Below are 25523 nucleotides of genomic sequence, written 5' to 3'. Positions count from 1 at the left end.
GGCTCTGGGGACCCAGAAAAGAAGGAGCAGTAGTGTGGGTACCAACAGGTTTCTCTTGTCTTTGTGGCCCTGGCTGCACCCTCTCCCCACTGTTAGGGCTTTGGGCTCCCCTGGTCTTTGTTCTGAGATCTTGGGAGAACTTTGGACTCTTTTTTATGGCATCAATTCTCCAACTGTAAACACTCCCCCCACCCCATCAACCCCAGCTCAGCACTGGAGTAGAGTGCAGGGGTGGGGTGCCTCTGGCCCTGAAAATGGGGCAGGGTTGGGGATGGGCAGTAGCTTCCCAGCCTAGAGCTTTCTATGGCAATAGGGCAGGCGGAGGTAGGTTTGTCTTCTCCTCGGACTGTAACGTCCAGTTCCTGGCACTGTGCCTGGCATATGGTAGGTGCTCAATAGATATTTTTCGGTTGTTGATATGAATAAACCACACACAGGGAACCAAGGCTGGCTTCGGTACTCCAACTCCAAAGCATTTCTCAACAGCCCTCTATTGCCATCCTTGTCCAAGCCACTGCCGTTTCTCCCTGTGCCACTATGATAGCTTCTTAAGTGGTTTCCCTTGCATCTCTTGATCCCTTGATTTATTCTGTACCTAGCAGCCAACGATCTTTTAAAACCATAAATCAGATCATGCCGCTTCCGAGCCTAACATCTTCCAAAGGCTTCTCATTACACTTTGAATATAATCCAAACTCCTTACCCCGGCCTGTGAGCTTCTGTACTAGCTAAGGCATGTCTCCTTCTCTGACCTCACTCTGTACTCTCTTCCAACACACTGGGCTTCGGCCTCGCTGACTTTCTTTCTGTTTCTTGAACACAGTGAACTTGCTATTGCCTTAGGACTTTTGCACGAGTTGTTCCCTCTGCTTGGAACGCTCTTCACCCAGATTCTTTGCATGGCTGATTCCTTGCCATTCAGGTCTCCGTGAACGTCACTTCCTCAGGGAGGCCCCTGGACAATCCAGCCTGGGTTTCTCCTCCGGTCACTTCCTATCCATCCCCACTTCTAATTGTGATCATGGCAACTTATCACCATCAACTACCTTTTCATCTGTTCACCGGTTTCTTGTCCCTTCCCACTAGAGGTGAACTCCATAAGAACAGAGAGCCAGTCTGCCGAGTTCAACTACTATATCCTTAGTGCCTATTAACAGAGCCCTATCTGGCCATAGAAGTCTCTCAGTACAGATTTGTGCAAAGGATGGATGAATGAATGAATGGTGGGGAGCTAAGGAATAGGCAAGGGAAGTTTGTATCCCTTGGGAGCTTATGGTCAATCATTTCATTCCTGTGGGTGGCAGTTGTTGTGGGACGGGTGGGGGCCAAGGCCTCCTCCAGCCCTGGGACCTAGAGGAAGCCAAAATCTTTGGGGTGCTGCAGTCTCATTAGGGGTGGTGAGGTGGGCAGGGTATATATGCTGCATTGAACGAACGTGGGTTCTCTTTGCACATCTTTCTTTCTTACTTTCAGAAAATGTAATGGGCAGAAATCTGATGTTTAAGACAGAGAAGTTAGGGAATGGTTATTTGCACTGTAAAAGGAATCCTTGCTTTGTAAAAGGGAGTAGGCAGAGATTCACTTAGCCTCTGGGAAGACTCAGGGGACTCAAGCCCATCCATTAGTTTTGTTACAGGATGTTTTCAACACAGGATATTTATAGAGTGTTGTCCAGATACACTTAGGGGTATATGAAACTTGCATTTACATGTGATACACTCTCCTTGTGGGAATTTCTCCTTCCTGAAAATGAGAGGTGTGACTACATCACCGTGAGTGTGGTCTGTATTAGAAAAACCAAGGTCATTGAGACCAAGCTAGACTTGGAGAAATAGAAACAGTTCATGCCAGCTGCCTTGGCTCCTTTTTTCTTTTCATTGTCAGGGTGAAGACCTTTCAATTAATTCCTGACTTGAGGTTTATTTTCCATCCTGTGATGAGGAGGTCCTTTCTGAATATTTTACTTGTAGCGGTTCTCAAACTGGGCTCAGCGGGCGGGGCTGATATTCTGTAAACTGGAGCAAGGTATTCTGTCATGAAAATTCAGCAAGAGCCATCTTGTCCCAGTTCAAAGAAAAAAAAAATTGGTAGAATTTCCTCTGTGTTAAGACTTTTCCAATATTTTCCCCCCTACGTCTTTGGTGTCTGTGATTCTAGACTCTGTCAGATCTGGCAATAGCACAAAATCGTGATTTAGTTATTTTATTTATTTTTTCTGTTATTTTAATATGTTACTATTTCATCGTGTTCTGCTAAGAGTATCATTTCTTCTAGGGTAGGGGCTCAGTGTAAGTCTGAGAACCACTGTCTCAGAGACTCCATTGTTGGACCTCTCTGTGCCTCAATTTTTCCCATGTCTAAGATGAACATGACAATAATAGCATCAGGCAGTTTTATAAGGATTAGGCTAATTATTTTGTGTTAAGGGCTTTGAAGAAAACTTGGCACATAGTAAATGCTAACCAAGTGCTTTCTATTAAAATTACCAAAAGGATAGCAGCTGAAATTGACCATCTTGATGACCCCTTCCTGCTCTAATGTCCTCTACATTTAAAAATTCAGTAATTGAGTGTTTCCCATGTGTCTAGCCCTAGCTCACGTTTCCTATCCATGGAACAAGAGACTGGAATCATTTTTCAGGGCCAGTCTATAGTGCTCGAAGAGGTCCTCTGTGTAAGGTGCTGATGGTGAGGAGGAGCAAAGAAAAGGGCTGATGGTACCTCTGCCCTCCAGCAACCGGCAGTAGAACTCAGGAGGCCAGACTAACACCCGGCCATACACAAGGGTAGGGGAGGCCTGTGTGACTGAAAGCACCCAGAGATGGACCCTTGGCACATTTTTCCAGCTGACTTGGTTGGTGTCAAATTTTTTTTTCATTCCAAAAGACGATGAAGGACAAAGCCTTCAGTTCCAAAAAAATAACGTTATAATGCACATAGATGCACGTAAATTTCAAAATTTTATTTTTTTCTCAATTGTGTTTTGGATTTTCCCCGTATGGCCCATGAACGTATTATTCTAAGAGGTAAATGGCAGATACTGGCTTAAGGGTGGAGAGGAAATTTTGATAGTGGTGAGAACAGTGGCTACTTGAAGGGAGAAGTCAAGCAAAGAGGCCCCAAAGGTCAAATGATAGGCCAGGCCTGTATAACCGAGAATCGTCCACGGCAGAATAATCTGTAACCTTTCTCATTTTCATTTCCCATTTTCAAACATTTTTCTGTGTGAGCCTTAAAATCCTGTAAGAAAGACAAGGCAGATCATTTTATCCCTGTTTTATGTTTTCTATTTTATTTTAGTAGAATCTTTTAAAATTCCCATTTTAGGGGTGCCTGCCTGGCTCAGTGGGTAGAGAGTGTGACTCTTGATCTCGGGGGTTGTAAGTTTGAGCCCCACTTTGGGTGTGGAGATTACTTAAAAATAAAATCTTTTTTTTTTTTTTTTGTTCTCAAGTTAGTTAACATACAGTGTGGTCTTGGCCTCAGGGATAGAACCCAGTGATTCATCTCTTATGTATGACACCCAGTGCTCATCCCAGCAAATGCCCTCCTTAATGCCCATCGCCCAGTTAACCCACCCCCACACCACCATCACCCCTGTTTGTTCTCTGTATTTAAGAGTCTCTGACAGTTTGCCTCCCCCTCTGTTTTTGTCTTATTTTTCCTTCCTTTCCCCTATGTTCATCTATTTTCTCAATTTCCACATATGAATGAAATCATATATCTTTCTTTCTCTGACTTATTTACTTAAAAATAAAATCTTGAAAAAAATTCCCATTTTTTAGATGAGGCTCCAAGAGGGTAAGTGATGATTTACCAAAGCACATAGTTTGCTATTACATATGGCCGATGAGCGATGGAAACAGATTTCCCTAATTCCTCCCCTCTCTTCCTTGCCTCAAGTTCTATCCTGGGTTCAGGAACCCCAGTGGGGATTTGGCAGGACTAGAGTTGGGCTTTGAAGGTCTACAGCGTAGTAGAGGCGCTGAAGAGCCAGCTGAGGTGGGACCCTGGGTGGGGAAGGAGCTGCCTACGGGAGAAGGAGCCATGGGTGTGGTTGAGGGAACCACTAGCCAGGCTTCCAAGGGAAGCCAGGCAAGCTGCCCTCTTCCCAGCTCTGGAGCAATGAATGGCACTCGTTCCAAAGTCAGACTCACCCACATTCTGGGAATTAACTCTCTTTCCCTTTCTGGCTATAGCATGTTTCAAACCCTTAAAGGGTTAAAGCAGCTTCCACGTGATTTTCCCATCACCCAGGTAACTTGGGTTGATGCTTTGTGCGAGAAAACGTGGGAAATAAATAAAAATCCCAAATAATTTCTCAGTACGTGCACCTAGCAATGCACCCCTCTTCGCCCCCACCCGCTGCAGGGAAGCACAACCCTTTGGGTAAATGGTGCCCGGGGGAGGGCCTCTGCCCGTTGTCAGGTGCGAGGGAGGGGCTGCCGAGAGAGTGGGGCAGTGGGCCGCGGGGAGAGCGCCCCTGCCTTCAGTCTCCCTCTTGGGCTCTGGGTGCAGCAGGTTCGCGTCGGGCCGGTGCCCCAGAGGGTTGGGGAAGAAGGAAACAAGTGGCTTGTGGGGAAGCAGGCCGCACACACCTGGCGCCCGGTGGAATGAAATCTTGATTAATTATTAAACTGAGTTCCCGCGGGAGGGAGCGGGGCCGCGGCGGCTGGGCGGGAATGGCAGGGTGGGGGCTGGGGGGGGGGGGAGGGTGGAGGATTGAGGAGTGGGCGCGGGGGGCAGGTTCAGCCTCTAGGGACCCCGGCCGGAAGGAAGCCGACCCTCCTGGCACGGGGCGGGGCGGTGGGTAATCGCTGAGAAATAGTGGGTTTGCTGGCGCTCCCGGGGACCCCTGGGTGAGGGTGGGCGGAGGACGCTGCAGGAGGCATCCAGGGGGTGGAGGGAAGGGGCAGCGGGCGGGACGGCCCCCTCCCCTAGGGTCTTGATCCCAGAACAGAAGCCACTTGTTTTCCCAGGACTGGGGGAGGGAGCGGCCGGAGAGAGGAGGGGGCGCGCGGAGGGAGGGGCGCTGCTCGGGCTCCCCCACCCCTACCCGGCTCCTCGGAAGGGGAGTGGGCCCCCGCGCGCGTCTCGGGAGGCGGAGGGGGAGGGGGCGCCCAGACAATAGGAGCTTGTGCCTTTAAGGCGGGGAGTCCGGGAGCCGGCGGGGAGGGGACTTCTGGATCCGGGGTAGAGGGCGGCTGCGCTGGCCAGCTAGGAGGGGGCGCGGGCCGGGCGGACTGCGGACAGCGGGAGGGACGGCCGGGACGCGCGGGCACGGAGCAGGACCGCGGGACGGCCGGCCGCCCGGCCGGAGCCCGCGGCGGTGGCGGGGCGGGGGCCCGGGGGAGGCGCGGAGCCCGGCAGGCAGGTGAGCCCGCGCGGAGGAGCGGTGGGGGGGAGCGGCGGCGCTGGGCGCTCGGGTCTCGTGGGGGGGGGGGGGAGAGTGAAGACTCCGCGCGGCTCCCGAGAGTGAGGGTTTTTTGTTGGGGGCACAGAAGCGCGAGATGGGGAGGCTCGATAGTGTTTGGAGGCGAGCCTGAGGCCATTGGGGCTGGACTGAGAAATCGGGGAGGAGATGAGGGGCTCAAGGCTCCCACCCTCACCGCCTTCCTCCACCCGAAGCGAGTGCCCGGCTTGCTGGGACCCGGGGAAAGGCACGTATTGGGGGAGGGACTGGGTGAGGTTTTCGCAGAGGGGCTGTGGGGTGAGCCTCCGAGTTTGGGGTAGACTGTGATTGTGTTTAAGGGAGGAGGGCAGTCTGGGCGGCAGGAGGGAATGCCCTCAGCCTGCAGGAGTTCCCCCCAACTCCCCTAACCCCAGAGCTTGGCGATGAAAAGGGTGGTGTCACTGCCCGCTGCAGGGGGTCAGGGTGGGGAGCAGACTTTATTCTGAACGTGGTCTGACCGAAAACCTAGAGGTGGAATCCCGAGATGGAGACTCTTTCCCCATACCCTCCCCTTACTAGAACACCCCTGTGGGTGGAAAATCCTAGTGGGGGTTGTGTGCTTGGGTGTGGAAGTAGGAGCCTTCTGCGGTCTTCAGGGAGACTGAAGGCTGGGGAAGCCAGGCCAAGGCAATCCTGGACCTCCAGATACAGGCCTTGGGGGAGGCTCCTCTACATCTGGAAAGGCCTGGAATTGAGGCCCACTTCCCAGCAGGGTGGGCGGTGCTGGCACTGAAGGGCCCTGCCTGGGCAGCGCCTTCTACCATGAACTTTCTGAAGTCACTTTAAATCCCCTGGAGCCTCCTTCTGCCAAGGAGGGCAGGGGCAGGGACAGACAGAGGTGGCCAGGAAGAGGGTTTGGGCAAAGCAGTGGGCAGAGCTATCCTTGGGGCTGGGCCTTGGCCTGCTTCAGACTCTGGGTCTCAAGCCGGAGGATCAGTGTTGGGAGGGACTTGAGGTCTGGGAGGCACTGGGCCTCCAACTGCCAAGCTGAATGGATGTGGCTCTGGCTGTGGGAGCTGGTGTCTGGAGCAGCACATCTGTGAGAGAGAGCAAGGGACCAGGACCCAGGGGCGGAAAGGGTTGGAGGCAGGGGAAGAGGGAGGTGGTCTGTGGTTCAGAGTGACGGATTATTTCTGGACAACGAAGGTTGGGGGAGCATGTAGGGAAGTTTTGTGGCTTTGAGCAGTGCCCTCCCTTGTTCCTTGTCATACCAGGCTAGTCTGGGGTGCCAGGAGTGCTAGGAGCCTCGTGAGTTCTCCAAGGTGGGCAGTGGTGCTTGGGGTGGAGTGCCAGGTGGGGTGGTTGCAGTTAGTTGGACAGTTACATAACTCGGAAGCTAACCTCTTGGGGAGTCAGAGTGTTCTGGGGATGGTCATGCGTTCTCCTGGACAGTGTCTGCCCCTTCCTCTGTGGGTATGAGCCAGATGCTAGGATGTGCTTCCAGGAGGCTGGGAACATGGCCAGAAACAGGTCCCTTGGGAACAGAGGTCTGGGCCATTTCAAGCGGGGGGAGGAATGGTTAATACAGGGCAGGGGACTGGCAAGTAGGAGGAGGCTGAAGCAAAATGTCCTGGTAGGGGTGGTGGGAAACCTGCTCACTCTGGGCTTTGTCTCCAGCAGCTCTGGGGACTACAGCCAAGGACGTGGGGACTGATAGAACCAGGTGTCTGACTGGCTGGGGAGATGTGTGTTCTTGCTTGTGGCTCTTCTGTCTTTCCATTTCTTGGACGCTGGCAGAGTTTTGGGTTCAAAGTGGTAAAGGGTGGGGGAGAAGAACTCATTTATCGGGTGTGTGTTATGTGAAAGATACTGTTGGATTTTTTTCATGACTATTACTTTTCCCATTTTACAGATGAAGAAACTGATACAGGGAGATAGTAACTTGTTCAAGGCTGTGCAGCCAGCATGTAATTACCCTAAGGTTTGAAGCCTGGTCTTGCTCCAAAAATCGTGCTTCTAATGAAGTATTTTGAAGAGCCAGGCTTCCTTTGGTGACTTTTTCCAAATGCCAACCTGACCCAAAGTCTGGGATTTCTGATCTGTCCCTCCAGAGGGTGCTGTTGGTGATGTTAGGAGGGCACGGTGCTCTGTGGGATACGGGAGAAGGGATGCTGAGAGAAGTTGGCTGAGAGTGATCCAGGGATGTGGGTCTCTAGCATGCAGAGAGGTCCCCAGTCTGCCTTCTGTTTAGTGGGCCTCTGGGTGTCTGCTCGAAGTGCCACTTGTCTGTCTTGAGCTGCTGATCCTGTGGGCATTACTCCCCCCCCCTCCCCCCCTCCAGTGAGGACAAATGTCAAGGCTGCTAGCTCTGAAGGTTTAAATACAAAGAGCCCCAGGGTGCCCTGTGGGCATGGAGGAGTGTGGCCCTGTTAGAAACACAGGCATCTGTGGACGAGAATGCTCTCATCCACACTTTCTCTTGAGCTGCTCTCAGCTAGGAGACACATTGAGGGTATTGTCATGGAGTCCTCCCCACCCCAGTTGAAGGCACTACCCTCCAGGAGACCTGAGATCTGGGGCTGATTTGGTGACCTAGGATCTCTGTAACTTGGGCCAGCTGTATAGAACTGCTGTGCACCGTGTTTTTTTCTTTCTTTCTTTCTTTCTTTCTTTCTTTCTTTCTTTCTTTCTTTCTTTCTTTCTTTCCCCCTTCCTCCCTTCCTTCCTTCCTTCCTTCCTTCCTTCCTTCCTTCCTTCCTTCCCCCCCCCCCCCCCCCCCCCCCCCGTCAAATCTGTGTGCAAGGTGGCCACAGGAGCAGTTTCGCAGGGCTTTGGTGAAGATCAGATGGAATTAGGTATGTGAAAGGGACCTCGAAGAGTTTAAAGCACAGAGAAAATATTATCTACCCATCCACTCTAGGAACACTTATTTAGACCCTATTAGGTGTTTGCAGATACATCAGGGAGCGAAATGGGCCCAAATCCCTGCCTTCATGAGGCTGACATTCCAGTGAGGAGAGACAATGAACAAATAAGGAAAATATATAGAATGGCAGTTGCTGATAAGAGCTGTGGAGAAAAATAAAGCATGAAGCTGGGAAGAAAGATAGGGAGCTCCAGGAAAGGGGGTTGCTATTTTAATAGAATGGTCAGGGAAAGACTCACTGATAAGGGAACACTTGAGCTGTGACCTGGAGGAGCTCTTAGTCCAGGCAGCGGGCACCACAGTCCCAGGCCGCCCCGTGCATGGTGTGTTGGGGACCAGCAAGGAGGCTAATAGAACTGGAGTGCGGTGAGAAAGATGAAGAATCATAGGATTATCAGTCTTTATTATTATTACACAGTAGCTGCTCTATGCCAGTGCCCTTGAGCTTTCTCTCTGTCTTTTCAACATACATTTCTCAAGTCCTTACCATGAGCCAGGCTCAGTACTCGGTGCTGGGGCTAAGGTGCTGAGCAAAACAGGACAATCCCTACCCTCACAAAAGTTTATAGTGAGAGGGGTGGGGACACATGAACAAGGGGCAATTTAATTGTGATAAGTACTATGGAGGAAAGGTACAGAGGGTAAACAGGGGGCCAAATTTAGTGTGGGTGGGGGAGCTGGGACATCTTCCCTGAGGAAGTTCCATCTAAGCTGTGACCCGAGGGAGAAGTTGAATTTGGCTTGGTGAAGTGTGCATGGTGTGAGTACGATGAGGAACAATGTAGAAAGAGATTCCCTTTTGTATAGAGGTCACTGGTTGGCAGCTCACAGGCTGAATTCATTCCATAGACGTGATTTATTTGGCTTGCAGTGTTGAAAAATGTGAGTTACTTGCCAGCATTTAAAACTCAGGAGATGTCATGTTAAAATGTACATTTTTTTCAGCTTCTGTTGAAAGTCAGAAGATCAGGCTCCACTGGGATGCCCGTGCCGGCTATGTGCTGGTGTGGTGCCTGCCCCGGTGCTCGGGAGTGGACTTTTCAGTTCCTCCCAGACCTCCTTTGCTTACTGACACAGGCACTCGAGCTTGTAACCACCAAGAAATCAGTGCTTTTTAGGGAAGAGGTGAATGTTGAAGTGTACTGCTTTGGAGTCCGGCAGATCTGGGTTAGAATCTTGGTGCCCACACCTCCGTGGCTGCTTGATGTAGGGCGAGTTACCCGCCTGCTTCTGTCTCAGTTTCCTCACCTGCTGAATGGGGATCCCGTCGTCCTCCTCCATACTTTTATGTGAGTGGTGTGTCAGAAGCGTTTAGCTTGGCTGTGGAAGTACTTGGTTTATGTAGCTACTGGTGGCGGTAGGCCGTGACGGTGGTGTTAATACCAACTCGTTCCCTTCTCTCAGCAGCATGTCCTGGTTTAGTGGCCTCCTGGTCCCCAAGGTGGATGAACGGAAAACAGCCTGGGGTGAACGCAATGGGCAGAAGCGTCCACGCCGTGGGACTCGGACCAGCGGCTTCTGCACACCGCGCTATATGAGCTGCCTCCGGGATGCACAGCCCCCCAGCCCCACCCCTGCAGCTCCTCCTCGGTGCCCCTGGCAGGATGAGACTTTCATGCGGAGAGGTGGCCCAGGCAAGGAGCCGGGGCTGCGGGCGGTGGCCCTCGGCTTTGAGGACACTGAGGCGATGGCGGCGGTCGGGGCAGCCGAGGTGGCACCCGACGTGGCAGCCCGGGGTAGGCGGTCTTGCTGGCGCCGTCTGGCCCAGGTGTTCCAGTCCAAGCAGTTCCGCTCGGCCAAGTTGGAGCGCCTGTACCAGCGGTACTTCTTTCAGATGAACCAGAGCAGCCTGACGCTGCTGATGGCCGTGCTGGTGCTGCTGACGGCTGTGCTGCTAGCCTTTCATGCCGCACCTGCCCGCCCTCAGCCTGCCTATGTGGCCCTACTGGCCTGTGCCGCCGCCCTCTTCGTAGCGCTCATGGTGGTGTGTAACCGGCACAGCTTCCGCCAGGACTCCATGTGGGTGGTGAGCTATGTGGTGCTGGGCATCCTGGCAGCCGTGCAGGTTGGGGGTGCCCTGGCAGCCAACCCCCGCAGCCCCTCTGTGGGCCTCTGGTGCCCCGTGTTTTTTGTCTACATCACCTACACGCTCCTACCCATCCGCATGCGGGCGGCTGTCTTCAGTGGCCTGGGCCTCTCCACCCTGCATCTGATCTTGGCCTGGCAGCTCAACCATGGTGATGCCTTCCTCTGGAAGCAGGTGCGTAGTCAGGAAGCAGGCACAGGGTAGTGCTTGGGGGCACCAGGCCGGGAATGAGAAGGGGTCTGGTACTCGAGGGTGGGTGGGGACTGGGTGTAGGGATGTCTGGTTGTGTCCAAGAGGAAGGGCAGATGATGGGAGGCGAGGCTTCAGGGGTCGGCTCCATCTGGGATCTGGAGCAGAGGGCACTGCTGAGGAGAGGGAGGGCCCCAGGACCCAGCTTGTACTCTCACCAAAGGTCATGGTTTACAGCTCTTTGGCCTGAGGCACCTGAAATCGTGTAGCCCATAGACCTGACGTAGGGCTGGAAGTGGGAATGTGATGTTTAGCCCCAGGGCAGGAGCGGGGTTGAGAGAGCAGTGTTGGCGACATCTCTGGCCCCAAGTCGATACATGAGACGCAGGCCTTGGTGCCATTCCTGAAAAGCAGCTCCAGGTGGTGACCTGGAGGGAGCAAGCGGGGTTTGGATGCAGTTAGCAAGAGAGGAGTTGCTTCTCTCCTGGCCCAAGGCAGTCTCTAAAAGGACGCGGAGGGTGATAAGTAGGATTCATTTTCTCCTGGGCTGGGAGTGGTTTGAGTGGGGTTGGAAGAGGGGCATCAGGGTCTGATCTCCTCCTACCCTCCTCCCACTGAGCACCAGGGGTCTGGCAGCCCTGCCTCTAGGTTCTCTGCCCATGCCAGCTATTGCATCTGGGTTCTGAGTGGTGCGTGGGGTGGGGCTTGACAGCATGGTATTTGAGTGAGAAATCAAGGCTTGGCTCCTGGCAGACCTGGTTGTCCAATGGGCTGCGTTCTTTTCTGTGAGCTCTTACGACAACTAACCTTACTTCTCCCAGCCTTCTTCCCAGTCTGTAAACGTGGGATAAAAATAGTATCTACCTCATGATGTTGCTGTTAGGTCTCCACCCTCTCCCAGAGTGGAGTAGAACCCTACAGGGCAGGGTTCTCACCTGGGGGCAGGGAGGTGTGGGAGTGCTGTAGGGGATGGTACTCAGGGAAGGGCCCTCCCAGAAGTCCCTTTCAGAGAGACAGGAGCATGTGGAGTTGCCCATCTCAGGTCATCCGCTTGACCAGGGAGCAGAGACCAGGACATCTTGCCCAGCTGATCTTCAGGGGCTGCTCTAGACACGGCCCCTAACCAACACACCTCATGATCCCTGTGCTGGTACCCTGATATTGAGGGTGTCTGTCTTGCCCAAGTTTTGAGGGAATTGGCCTCTGCCTTGTCTAGGGTTTGTGGCCTGTAGCCCACCCTAGCCCCACCCACAAAGAGGAAGTTGCCTGGGGCTCCCAGGGTGAGAAGCTGGGTGCTCTGGCATGATGCCCTTCTCCGCCCAGCTTGTGCTCCGGAACAGAACGTACCTTTTTAAAAGTAACTTTATAGCCCATTTGTTTGTGGAGCAGCACCCACAAGACAGCCAGACCTCTTAAAGGGCCAGGGTCTTTCTGTCCTTGCGGGCCCCCCACTTCTCACCAGGTAGCTATTGTGCTGGGCTTTGGAGTTGGACTACCCTCCTGGGGAAGGAAGAGCTTGGAGGAAGCCAGCTCTCTGGCTGGCCAGGGGTAGGAGGGTGTCTCTTCCCTGCTTTCAGCTGGCATGGTACCCAGAGCCAGGCCCAAGGCTTGATTGGGGAGGTGCAGCCCCATGGAGGCCAGGACTCTGCCAGCCTCCTGCCTCCCCAGGGGCACCCAGCTGCAGCCTTACCCAGTAGGTCTCAGCATGCACATTCTTGGGGCGAGGGGAGAAAGTCACCCCTGCCCCTGTGCCAGTCCTTAGAGCCAGGGTTGCCCATACCCCTTCTCTGAACTAAGAAGGATTCCCTGTGTTCAGTTGGCCTATGGGTGTCTGGATGGTGTGGGTCTGTGGCCTCCTTTCTAGGCTCCTTGGGCAGCCCCTTTCCAGATCCAGCCCTGCTCATGGGAAGGAGGCTTCGTTCTCCTCTGACCCACTCATTCAGACACATTGAGCAGTTTCACCCAGTGACCCTGGCGCAGCCTGGAATCTCCTCTAGTGCCCTGGCATCCATTTTTTCTCACAGTGGGATAGGGGTCTGTGTACAGATCTATTTCAGTCTCTCGTCCCCCTTCCCCTTCCCTCCACCATGACTCACTTTTTCCTCTTGGGCTCCTGGGGCCAGGAAGGGAAGTTGCCTGGTTTACCCCCCCTTCCCTTCTCCCCGACTGGGGGCTATTCTTAGAAACTCCTGAGGGAGATAATGTGCCCCCCTCTTCACCCCTGCTGCTGGGAGGGGGGCCCTTGTGAGCTGGACCGGGAAGGAAAGCTGGGAGGCCAGTCCTAGAGGGTCAGAGCTAGAAATAGCTGGGGGTTTGCTGAATCTCCCCCTCCATTTTACCTAAGAAAATTGAAGCTGAGGTCCCAGAGATGAACTGACCTTCCCAAGTTTGCAAGACTGGTTCTGGTTCTGGGCAGAGCCCAGAATTCCTTTCTTCCAGTTGGTGCTCTTTCCCTCCCTTCTCCCCAAACCAGAGCCCTGCCCCAGCCAACTCGGGTGGAGCCACAAGTGCCAGGCTAACCCCTGAATTTCCAGAAACACTGAGGCCAGCTTTTCTTAGACATGCTCTCCAGTCAGTGCTACTGATGCTGATTGAGAGGTGATCGTCCTGAGATCAGGGTCCTAGGGCATGGGGGCTGGCTGTGCCAAGTATTGGGGGTGCTGGGCATGGTGGCAACACTTCCTAGTTAGGAAGAGTTTTTCATGATAGTTGAATTGATGACTCTCAAGCCTGGGCTATGGGGCTGGACCTCAAGAGCTTGGGTGAGTGGAGTGAGTAGGAATCTTGGAAATCTGGAATGTACCAGCAGTAGGGTTTGGACAGAGGCTTTGGAGTCTGACTGTCCTGGATTCACGTCCCACACCAGCCACTATTAGCTGTGTGATCTTGGGCAAATTACTTAGTTTCTCTGTGCTTGAGTACCTCACCTTTAAAATGAGATAGTTTTACTTCATAGAGTTGTAGGAAATCCATTAGTTACTGTATAGGAGGCAGCTATAGAAGCCAGCCATATTGGAGACAGCCAACAAATTAGTTCCAGTGATTATAATAATAATTATTATTCTATCAAGTTATGTCGGAGCAGGGAGGAACCTTAGAAATCTTCTTATTGTCCCGCTCCAGGTTCTAGATGAGCAAACAGAGGCCCAGAGAGATGAGATGATTTGTCCTGGGCATTCACAGGAGGATATAGAGCTCGAGTCTCCTGGGTGTTGTCGTGTGAGGAGAACCACATGCAGAAGGAGCAGCATTTGTCTTTTGTTTGGGCTGATTGTGGGGCAGGAAGTCATAGTGTTCCAGGCCCCGGCCTCATGACCCACCTTGCCCTGGTTGGTGCTTCTGCTCCCAGGAGTTGTGAGAAGCTCTCATTTCTAGCTGTGGAGTGATCCAGGCAGGGGTCCAGAGTCCTGTGGGAGAAGAAGGAAGTGTATTACAGGGGTGGGGAGAGCTTGGGGACAGACAGGGCACAGGATCCGGGCTTCCTTCCCGAAGCAATGCATCCACAGAGAGGATAGCAAGTTGCACCTGTGCGTAGGTGGGGGGTGGTCACCATTCTGCCTCTGCCACCCTCTTGCAGCTTGGTGCCAACATGCTGCTGTTCCTCTGCACCAACGTCATTGGCATCTGCACACACTATCCAGCTGAGGTGTCTCAGCGCCAGGCCTTTCAGGAGACCCGTGGTTACATCCAGGCCCGGCTGCACCTGCAGCATGAGAATCGGCAGCAGGTGGGGCTGTTCTCCCTGTCCAAGGCCTTCCCCCACCTCGCCCCCAGATAACCTGTATGCTGGATCTGCTGCCTTGTACCACTCCATGGAATAAGTCTGAATGGTTCCCCCTGATTATGCACAGCATAGGCCCTGTGACACTGGGGTTCCTGTCCTGTCTGAAGGTGGGAGGGCGTAGATGGGAGCATGAGTGAGGGGTTGCGTGGGGGTGGTCAGAGAGGGCTGGGAGGTATATCTGCTGTAGACTGTAATAGGGGAGGCCCAGAAGGGAAACTCAGGTCTCCAGGGGGGTCTGGGAGGCCTCTGGGGTTGTGGAGGCACCAGGAGGAATTACAGTGTGAGGCTAAGAAGATAGTGGTGCCCTGTTGAAACTACTGGTCTAGGAACGGCTGCTGCTATCAGTATTGCCCCAGCACGTTGCCATGGAGATGAAAGAAGATATCAACACAAAGAAAGAAGACATGATGTTCCACAAGATCTACATCCAGAAGCATGACAATGTCAGGTAGGGTTGGGGGTGGGAGGATCCCAGGAGGGATGGGGGACCTGGGAGTCTTTGAGGGCCACGTGGCCCTTCCATCTTCTCCCATTGTCCACAGCATCCTGTTTGCAGACATTGAAGGCTTCACCAGCCTGGCATCCCAGTGCACTGCGCAGGAGCTGGTCATGACCCTGAATGAGCTCTTTGCCCGGTTTGACAAACTGGCTGCGGTGAGGGTGCTGGGGCTGGGGGGGCAGGGCTGCATGTGGTGAGAACATAGCCTCATTGGAGCGGCCTGGGGCAGTGGGCTAGATGGTGACTCAGTGAGGGTGCTGGGTGGGCAAGAGAGTGGGAGTGACTGTCTCTAACTCTCTCCCCTTTAGGAAAATCATTGCCTGAGGATCAAGATCTTAGGGGACTGTTACTACTGTGTGTCGGGGCTGCCGGAAGCCCGAGCAGACCATGCCCACTGCTGTGTGGAGATGGGGGTGGACATGATCGAGGCCATCTCGTAAGCAGTGTCCCTCCCAGGCTCCCTGGAACTGAGGGTGCCCCCACCAGCTCTTACCCTTTGATGTGTCCTTGGGGTTTTTTTCTCAGTTTTGGCTGTTTCTCTGTCTTGGAGATCCATCGCCTGGGAGGGGAATGGATCTTTCTTCAGCTTGTGCACTTTAGACTCCAGCCAGCCAGGCAGGGTAGGGGAGCCATGGTGAGGGGATTTGGGCTGGTGAGAATGCTAGCTGAGCAAGCCTAAGGGGAGAGCAGTGACTCCTCCCTTTGTAGCTCAATTCCACAGGATGCTGGTGAACACAGTTCTCAAACCTTTGTCCTTGAGACCCACGCAGCCTTTTGCCCATGTCCAGCCAAGGCTGTGTTCTCATGTCTGGCATCTGGGTCTGTCCTTGCCTGCTTGGCTCTGAGGGGAGTGAAGGGCCTGAGTTCTGGGCTGGGGGTGGGGATGTCTGTGCCAGAAGCTGAGCCGGAGCCGCCTCCTCCCAGGCTGGTGCGTGAGGTGACAGGTGTGAACGTGAACATGCGCGTGGGCATCCACAGCGGGCGTGTGCACTGTGGCGTCCTTGGTCTGCGGAAATGGCAATTCGATGTGTGGTCCAATGACGTGACTCTGGCCAACCACATGGAGGCGGGGGGCCGGGCCGGGTGAGTGTCGGGTCCGGGTGGCCAGGGATGGGAGTGAGGTGGGCTAGCCCAGGTCTCACCCTCCTGTTCCCTCACAGCCGCATCCATATCACTCGGGCCACACTGCAGTACCTGAATGGGGATTATGAGGTGGAGCCAGGCCGTGGTGGTGAGCGTAATGCATACCTCAAGGAGCAGCATATTGAGACCTTCCTCATCCTGGGAGCCAGCCAGAAACGGGTCAGTCCAGGGTGGGCGTGGGGGTGGGGGCAGGCAGGGAGAAGGGCAAATGCAGGGAGCAAACAGACATCTTGTCTGGGACCCTCTTTTGATCCTGTGCCCGTGCTTCCTGCACAGAAAGAGGAGAAGGCCATGCTGGCCAAGCTGCAGCGTACACGGGCCAACTCCATGGAAGGACTGATGCCACGCTGGGTGCCTGAGCGCGCCTTTTCCCGGACCAAGGACTCCAAGGCTTTCCGCCAGATGGTGAGGGGTCCACAGCACTAGGACCTGAGGCCTCACCTTCCTAACACGCTGTGCCCCTCTTCCCTCTTTGGCCTTCCTTGTTCTGGCTCATACATCTCCGTGTATGACTTCTGGTACTGGGGGCAGGAGGGGTGACTTCATAACGGGGTCCTAAGCCGCTCCAAAGTACATGGGGGGAACACTCAGCACAGTGTTGGGAATGGGGAAGGGATTGTGGAGGCGGAGATGTATCTGCCCTTCACCCCATTGCACACTTTGTCCCTTTCTCCAGGGCATTGATGATTCCAGCAAAGACAAGTAAGTCAGGTTATTGAGGAGGGAGGAAGGGGAGGGAGAAGGCACTTACACCCTGGGACAGGGCTGTGGGGGAGCCGAGATCCCCCTCTTTCCTGGACTGTAGGTGTGTCCTGTGGGAGTAGGTGCCACACAGCTACTCCATTCTTTGGGTGCTGCCCATGCCCTTCCTTTCTCATTGCCTCTCACGTGGTAATGCTCATGCCCCTGGTGAAGCCATGTCCCCTGCCCTCAGCCGGGGTGCCCAAGATGCCCTGAACCCTGAGGATGAGGTAGATGAGTTCCTGGGCCGTGCCATCGATGCCCGCAGCATCGATCAACTACGGAAGGACCATGTGCGCCGCTTCCTGCTCACCTTCCAGAGAGAGGATCTTGAAAAGAAGGTTTGCCCCCAAAGGCTAAGGGCAAAGGGGGATGAGGGCCGGGGTAGGAGGGGAGGTTCAGGGGGGGAGGCTGAGCACAACTGAGGGATCAGCAGGTTTTTTGAGGATTGGGGGGTGACCACAGGGCACAGTGGGGATTCCTATTAATTGAGCCACTGCTTCCCCCTACTTGAGGCCCCTGGCAGTGGCCTGCCTCCCCCAGGGCAGAGCCCAGCCCCCAGCTCAGCCTCTTCTCCCTCAGTACTCGCGGAAGGTGGACCCCCGCTTCGGAGCCTACGTAGCCTGTGCGCTGTTGGTCTTCTGCTTCATCTGCTTTATCCAACTCCTCGTCTTCCCACAGTGAGAGCCCCGCCCTTCCTTGCTCTGTTTCTCTTCCCTCCACCAGTTCCCAGAACCTTCTTAAACACCCATACAAGCTCACAGTCCTGGGAGCCTGCACCCTGCCAATCTGGGGAGTGGGACAAGGATACCCAGAACTTCCAGAGTAACATTTTCCCTGGCCCTCTTCTGCCCTAGTTCAACTCTGCTGCTTGGGATCTATGCCAGTATCTTCCTGCTGTTGCTGATCACTGTGCTGACCTGTGCCGTGTACTCCTGTGGCTCTGTATGTTGGGGGTTCTTCCAGGGCTGGTTGGGGAGGGCAAGCTGGGCCGGGGCGGTGAGGAATCATGCAGGGAGAGGGAAGAGAAGGCCAGGCCTCCCTTACTGGGCCCCATCCCTGGTTGGCCTTACCCCTTGGCTGACACAGTCTCTAACTCTCGGTCTCTTGCCTGTCTGCAGCTCTTCCCCAAGGCCCTGCAACGCCTTTCCCGCAGCATTGTCCGTTCTCGGGCACACAGCACTGCGGTTGGCATCTTTTCAGTCTTGCTTGTGTTCACCTCTGCCATCGCCAACATGGTAAAGGTCAAGTGGGGATTCTTCTACCCCTCCTCTATGCCAAGCACTGCTCTGGGCTTTGGGGCTACAGAAAGGAATAAGACCCATTTCCTGCCCTCCAAGAGGTTGTTATCCCAAAGGAGGGGGTGGGGTTAACTCTAGTCCCCCATTCTCCTTGCTCTCCCCATCTCCTGTCATCCTTTAGTGAGAACTTTGACCTTCAGGGTATAAGGCATTGAGGCATGGCCCTTGAGCCCCTCTCCTCCATGCGTACCCTGATATGCCTCCCTCAACTTTTGCAGTTCACCTGTAACCACACCCCCATACGGACTTGTGCAGCCCGGATGCTGAATGTAACACCTGCTGACATCACTGCCTGCCACCTGCAGCAGCTCAATTACTCTCTGGGCCTGGATGCTCCCCTGTGTGAGGGCACCGCACCCACTTGCAGCTTCCCTGAGGTGTCCAAGCCGTGTTCAGGCGGGATGGGGTGGGGGGTTCCTAATCAGTACTAGTTATTGATTCCTCTGTGCCAGACCTGCTGATGGGCAATGGGGACCCAGGATCTCACCAGAGTTCCTACTGGAGGAACATCTAGGGGTCCTGGAGTGGTGTGGGGCTGGCTGTGGAAGGTGAAGGAGGTTTGGGTTTGAGGTTGTGGAGGGGAGCTTAGGTCAGGCAGGGAAGTGCGGTGCTCTTCCTGAATGGGTGGGGGAGGGCATGACTTCTGTCTTCGTCCAACACCACCTCTGCCATTGCCCCCCAGTACTTCGTTGGGAACATGCTGCTGAGTCTCTTGGCCAGCTCTGTCTTCCTACACATCAGTAGCATCGGGAAGTTGGCAATGATCTTTGTCCTCGGGCTCATCTATTTGGTGCTGCTTCTGCTGGGCCCCCCAGCCACCATCTTTGACAACTATGACCTGCTGCTTGGTGTCCATGGCTTGTGAGTTTATCCTCAATCCCTTTAATCCCCTGCGAGCTTCCTGACCCTTCTGGGTCACTGTGATTTTTCTGGTCCCCAGGCCTCTTGTGCCCTCGCAATGTCACTACTCACACTCTTCACCTTTAGGGGGAAAAGAGGCAGTAGAGGAGCTCCCAGCATATGACCCCTGACCGTCACCCCAAGGAAACCCCAGTCTTGGGAAGTCCCTGTGTCTTTAGGCTAGACATTTAAAGAATTCCTTCTCTCATTTGCATGGTACTTTCATACCCATTCTCTTAGGCCACACAGCTGCTTGGTGGCAGAGCCCTGGCTAGGAACAAAAACTTTCGACTCCTGATTAAGGGCTTTGCCTGGGACACCACACTGGCTTTTCCTCTGCAAACCCCATCCCATAGCTCTGTGTAGTAGGAAAAGCCTCTGGAGTCCACTGGGTTTGAACCCCACTCTGCCTCTTGTTAGCTATGTGACCTTAGACAGGTAAGTTAACTTCTCTGAGCTTCAGTTTCCTCATCTGTAAAATAGCAGTGGCACCTAGATTGTAGATGGCTGTAGAGATTATAGTGATATTTGTTGAAGCCCTACTCCAAGCCAGGTGCCACGCTAGGCCTTTTGTGTGCACTATTTAGATCTTGTCCCTCTTTTACTGATGAGGAAACAGGCCTAGAGTTAAACATCTTGTTCCAGGTCACAGAACTGGTAAGTGGAGGAGCTAGGAGTGGAACCTTCTCATAACCTCTGCTCTTCATGAGTTAATATAAGCACAAGCCCTGGCCCTGTGCCTTATTTTGTGCTATGTGCTCAGTAAATGCAGTTTCTGTCTCCCCTTCCCTGCCCCCACCCAGCAACCCAAGAACTGATGACTTTGTCTCTTGTATCTTCCTGCCAGGGCTTCTTCCAATGAGACTTTCGACGGGCTGGACTGGTAAGTGAGGGCTCTGGGGCAGGGAAGGGCAGGACTGCCACATGTCTCTTGCAGACACTGAGCTTGACTCTGCTTACCCTCAGCCCAGCTGCAGGGAGGGTGGCACTCAAATACATGACCCCCGTGATTCTGCTGGTGTTTGCTCTGGCGCTGTATCTGCATGCCCAGCAGGTGGAATCAACTGCTCGTCTGGACTTCCTCTGGAAACTGCAGGTGACTGAGTGGGCCTCTGGGGCAGGGGGAGGATCCTGGGGACAGAATCTGGGTCAAGCCAGAAATGCATCTTGTTAGCTGGCCAAGGCTCAGGCCCACCCTGGCCCCAGGCCTTCTGTGTGCCCATCCCCTATCCCTGCCTCATTCTGTCCCTGCCCCTATCACCCCTTTGCCTGTTCTTCAGGCCTCATCTGTCCATGCCTTTCTTCTTCCCCGTGATTCCTTCTGATGCCCGTCTCCAGGCACTGGCCACTGCACCTATCTCTTGTGAATGTTGGGCAGTGGGTGATGGGTGTGGTGTCCACAGGCAACAGGGGAGAAGGAGGAGATGGAGGAGCTGCAGGCATACAACCGAAGGCTGCTCCATAACATTCTGCCCAAGGACGTGGCTGCCCACTTCCTGGCCCGGGAGCGCCGGAACGATGAGCTCTACTATCAGTCGTGTGAGTGTGTGGCCGTCATGTTTGCCTCCATTGCCAACTTTTCTGAGTTCTATGTGGAGCTGGAGGCAAACAATGAGGGCGTCGAGTGCCTGCGGCTGCTCAACGAAATCATCGCTGACTTTGATGAGGTACTTATCTGGTTGGTTGGTGCTGGCAGAGCGCCTAAGGGAGACTAGCCGGACCAGGGCAGTGGAGAGAACTTTGGATAGGAGGGCCAGCATTGGAGGAGGCGTGGCTGGATTGGGAGGAGGAAGGGAGGTTTGATGGGACCCAGAGATGTTAGGGTAGGAGTAAGGGTAGGTACGGCAGAAACAAGGACAAGGACCCTTGGTGTCCGAGGCAGCGAGGTCAGCCCCAGTGGGGCAGGGTCATCACGGCTGGGGAGCAAAGGACATGACGACCTGCGGAGAGGACATGATAGGTACCGGGTGGATGTTACTGAATAAGAAGGCAGTAAACTGGACAGAACCTCATGAGCCCAAGTAAGCAAGATGGGCCCCTCAATAGAGAAAATGGAAGCAAATGTGAGGAAGTATCCTGAGTATCCAGGTCAGGAATGGGTCATTAGTGTTCTGGAGGAAAGTCACTTCCCTCTGGCACTCAGTTTCCCAAAAAGTGAGGGTTAGAATAATTGACGGCTAATATCCCTTCTATAGTTCTGGATTCTGTGAGCGAGCTTTGGAAGTTGGCCTAAAGCTGTATGCTTGAGTCCTGGCCTGAGGTTCTGATGGCTGCCTTGTAAAGGAGGCCTATTTTCCAAGTTCCTCCCTCAGTCCTGCACTAACTGGAAGACGGGACTCACTCACTAAAAGGATGGGAGCTGTTGAAACAGGGAAGGGGGGGATGAGGCCAAGGCATGGCATGAGTGAGCATTGGGCAGGGTGGGTTTGGCCTCTCTGCCTTGACAGCCAGGTCTCCCTGTGCTGTCCAGATCATCAGCGAGGAGCGGTTCCGGCAGCTGGAGAAGATCAAGACGATTGGTAGCACCTACATGGCTGCCTCAGGGCTGAATGCCAGCACCTATGATCAAGCGGGCCGCTCCCATATCACTGCCCTGGCTGACTATGCCATGCGGCTCATGGAACAGATGAAGCACATCAACGAGCACTCCTTCAACAATTTCCAGATGAAGATTGGTGAGATGGCCCGCTTGCCTGGCAGCTTTTTCCCAGGGCTGTTTCTGGGTGAGGCCAAGGAATCAGGCTGGGGATGGCATCACAGATTTCCCATCAGGAATCCTTTGGGATGTCCTTTTCTCTCACCTCCTAGCTCGTCTCATATTAAGAACAGAGATCATTGATTGAGGGCCTACTGTGTGCTAGGCACTGAGACATCGTAATCCTCACATTGTTATCCCCTTTTACAGATAGAGACTGACTCTCAGATTAAATAACTTGGCCAAGGTCAAACAACTAGTAGGTGGCTGAACTAGGATTCAGAACCAGGTTTATTTAAGCTCTAGTACCTGTACCCTCACCTATGGCCAGTCCAATAAGAGGTACTTCCTCTCAGATGTCCTAGGAGCTGATGGGCGGGAGTAATGGTTAACAGACTGGGTTCTGGACTCATAACTGGTTTAAATTCCGGTTGTTCCACCTACTGGCTTGTTTAGCAAGTTGCCCAACTCCTCTACGTTTCACAAGGTTATCTATAAAATGGGATGATACCTACCTTTTAGGGTTGTTGAAGGGATGAAATAATGGAATGCATAAAGCTTACCAGAGTGGTTGGCACAGAGCAAGCACTCAGTTGATTAACTACTGTTATAGCAATAGCTATTTTAACTCAGGGGAGCTGCTCAGCTGACATACCCAGATCTTCCATTCTTTACAACCAGGACACTTGTCCCTTTGCCACTTTTCTTCTCTGGGTCCTTCTAAAGGTTCCAGGAGGGGGGATGACTCCCTGGGCTGACTCTGGAACATCCACTAGTCTGTTTCTTGCTGCTGTCCCCATCGCAGGGCTGAACATGGGCCCAGTCGTGGCAGGCGTCATTGGGGCTCGGAAACCACAGTATGACATCTGGGGGAACACAGTGAATGTCTCTAGCCGTATGGACAGCACGGGGGTCCCTGACCGAATCCAGGTGAGGGGGATGTGAGCAGAGGCTGGGAAGGGTATGGGTCCGGAGGGCTTCTGCAGGTCAGCTAGGACAGGGGTAGGGTGGCAGTGTTCTGTGGTTGGGGGTGTGTGGGATGGGGGGCTAGCATGACTAGAAACCCCTGGACCCCTGCAAATGCAGCAGGAAGGATCCCAGGCTAAGTGGGTTCCCCTCCCATCCCCCAGGTGACCACGGACTTGTACCAGGTTCTAGCTGCCAAGGGCTACCAGCTGGAGTGTCGAGGGGTGGTCAAGGTGAAGGGCAAGGGGGAGATGACCACCTACTTCCTCAATGGGGGCCCCCCCAGTTAGCAGGACCCAACTACACATTCAGCTGACAGGACCAAGGTGGGCATTTGAGTGGACTCTGTGCTCGCTGGGTGGAGCTGTGGCAGGGGGCACCGAGCCTCCAGACCCTGCTGACCACAAAAGGGAACCTCCCAGCAGGCTGTGCTTGGACCATGCTCGTCTGCCCTCAGGCTGGTGAACAGGGGGATACCAAGAGGATTATGCAAGTGACTTTTACTTTTCTAATTGGGATAGGGCTGTTCCCTCTCCTCTCTTCCAGCTTTTGGGAGCAGGGGAGGGGGCAGGGCAGCGGCAGAGGCAGCAGGGATTAAAATGGCAGCTTGCCATGCCTACCCTTTCCCTGTCTGTCTGGGTAACAGACTCAGGGCTGGGCCCTTCCTTTCCCTCTTTTTCCTGGGAATATTTTGTACAAAGACTGGGGCAGGCATGAGGAGTGCCTATTCCATGCTTGCCTCTGCTATGCCTGCATCCCCAGCACTGGCCTTGGATACCCCACCCCAGTCGGGTCTTCCTCCTAGGCACAGGGCAGACGAGGGAGATGCTCTGGGGACCCTGCTCTGTCCATATTTCAGGGGAATGTTTCCATTTGCCAAATCCCAGTCCCATGATCTGTCCCCAAAGGGGAACAAAGGGACTTCTGACAGCTCAGATTTAGCCCTAGTTCCTGCACAGCTCCAGGAAAAGGGGCATCTAGCCTCCTTTGGTACTGTGAAAACACCCAGCCAGAAAGCAAGCACGTATGTGGGGATGTCAAAAGGTCAGGAGCTGGAAGTTCACCTGTAGATGCCCAAGAGAGCAGGCTGGCCAGGGAGTGGGGTGGTACCAGACTCTTGATCTGAGGGCCCCATTGGGGTCAGGATCAGGTCACTCTGCCCCCATGCTCTCTTGCTGTCTGCTGGCAAGGGGGCACAGAGCATCTCTACCCCTTCTGTTGCCAAATAGAAAAGGGTCAGGGCATGGAGGAGGGTGACCCTGATCTCAAACCTGTCCTCCCAAGTCTTGGCACTGGGGAGGGCCTGTATGTCTGTGTAATGTGTGTGCCTGTCAGCCTTTTTGTGTGTGTATCTGTTTCCAGGTCTGTGTGTGTCCTTATGGTTCTCCTCAGCTCTCCACCCTGGGTTGCCTCTCTCCTGTGGGCCTCTGTCTTCGGGGAATAAGGCAGGGTTTCTGATTTCAAGGGATGGAGAGAGACGCCTAGGTTGTACAGGAGTAGCATGGGGTGTGGCAGCAAGAGGAAGGTGGCCCTGGGGAGAGGAGTCCTTTTTGTGCCAAATCCCTAAGTGCCATTTGGGGGCCGTGTGTGCAGCATGACTGTCTCCCTGCCTGGGGCAGGGACCCAAGCGCCTGCTTGAGCCTCAGTGCTCATGCACTTGAACTGTCTGGGTTTGGCGGGCAGAGCCTCAGGACTTTCCTGGGTTCCCCAGATGGTGGTATACTTTGGGACTGGGGTAGCATGGGATCCCTCTGAGGACCCAGATACTGGTACTAGGGGATGGGGCAAGGGAACCTGAAACTTGGCTTTCCCCAGCCTTCAGTCTCAGTCTAGCATGTTCCTGGCTCCCCAGTCTCCATGAAGCCTTCAAGGGCTGGAAGGAGGGTCAGGAGGTTGGACTCTAGGTTCCCTTCCTATCTCTGCCTTCCTTTTACTCCTTTCCCTGCAACCTCCTTGCCACCTAACTTAGTTGGTGCCTTGGTTTCTCTGTCTGTCTGTACCTATTTAAGCAGAGGCATTAGCCTGAATTTTGCTTGAAGATCATTTTGTGTTAAAGATGATTAGAGAGACAGAGAAGAGGGTTCCAGAGTTGCTAAGTTTGGGGAATGAAAGGGGTGGGTGGCACCCTTGCCCTTCCTCATGCCTTTTCTGACTCGAGCTCCTTGCAGAGGCCTGGTTTCTGGCTTGCACTGCCTGCCTTGGGGGATCTTGATGCATCAGTCAAGTGGGTCATCAGGCACTTCATTAGCTATGGCAGGAGGAGGGGAAAAGACTAGTTGGTCCAGAGAGAAGATCAACTCTCTCTCCCCAGACATATCCCTGGATGGGAAAGGGACTGCTTGGAGCCCTGGGGTGGGGATAGGGGTGTAAGGAGACCAGAGTGGGAAGACCTCAGTCTTGGGTGATTTGTCTTTGCTTCTTGTCAAGTGGGAGGGACTGTCCAACACCCTGACTCCCCATACCACAGTGCCAGCCATGCCCTTTTCCTGGGCTACCATTGCCCCCTTTCTCACCAGTTGGTGGGGGAGTCAGTGGATGGGAGGCCCATGGACTTTGGTTTTATAATGTAACCACTGTGGGGGTGGGGGAGGGTGGTATACCATGTATTTCAGTGAAATATTTAATATATTTAAATATCAATAAAATCAAACTCTTTGTAAAATTCCCAGCTCTCTGAAGATGTTCTGGGCCCTGGGTTGGGTCAGAAGTGTCAGAGCCAGGTATAGGAGGCAGCCTTTCCTCTGTGGCTAGAGGGTTTCCTCTGGTTTTTTCCCTGCCAAGCTGAAGCTGCAGTGTCTTCAGAGAGCATGACTACTCTAGGCCCTTCAGCATCATGAAGACCATTGTGTGTCTTCCCAGACTTGTTACTCGGACACCTGCCATTCCTGAGGTCAAGGACACC

At 54.0% G+C, this 25523-nt stretch overlaps 1 protein-coding gene across 6 annotated transcripts; it reads left to right on the top strand.

Annotated features, from left to right (window-relative positions):
- Positions 1-5353: 5353 nt before the first annotated feature.
- Positions 5354-25437, top strand: ADCY6 (adenylate cyclase 6). Of its 6 annotated transcripts, none has more exons than XM_042946384.1 (22): positions 5354-5373; positions 9722-10577; positions 14170-14319; positions 14703-14824; positions 14919-15030; positions 15184-15311; positions 15800-15958; positions 16036-16177; positions 16295-16423; positions 16695-16720; positions 16953-17100; positions 17342-17439; positions 17617-17704; positions 17881-17997; positions 18279-18437; positions 18743-18921; positions 19808-19843; positions 19927-20056; positions 20364-20627; positions 21431-21635; positions 22461-22585; positions 22786-25437. In XM_042946384.1, exons 2-22 carry the CDS (start codon positions 9726-9728, stop codon positions 22909-22911), a joined length of 3495 nt encoding a protein of 1164 aa, XP_042802318.1. In that variant the 5' UTR covers positions 5354-5373; positions 9722-9725; the 3' UTR covers positions 22912-25437. The 6 variants fall into 6 exon arrangements, with proteins under 6 accessions (XP_042802318.1, XP_042802319.1, XP_042802317.1 ...); XM_042946385.1 differs by lacking the exon at positions 5354-5373 and adding an exon at positions 8298-8640 and having other exon boundaries at positions 9725-10577; XM_042946383.1 differs by lacking the exon at positions 5354-5373 and adding an exon at positions 8298-8683 and having other exon boundaries at positions 9725-10577.
- Positions 25438-25523: the final 86 nt, after the last annotated feature.

Source organism: Panthera leo, chromosome B4 (assembly GCF_018350215.1).
Source record: "Panthera leo isolate Ple1 chromosome B4, P.leo_Ple1_pat1.1, whole genome shotgun sequence".
Taxonomy (NCBI): Eukaryota; Metazoa; Chordata; class Mammalia; order Carnivora; family Felidae; genus Panthera; species Panthera leo.
This window is presented reverse-complemented; position numbering and strand designations above follow the sequence as displayed.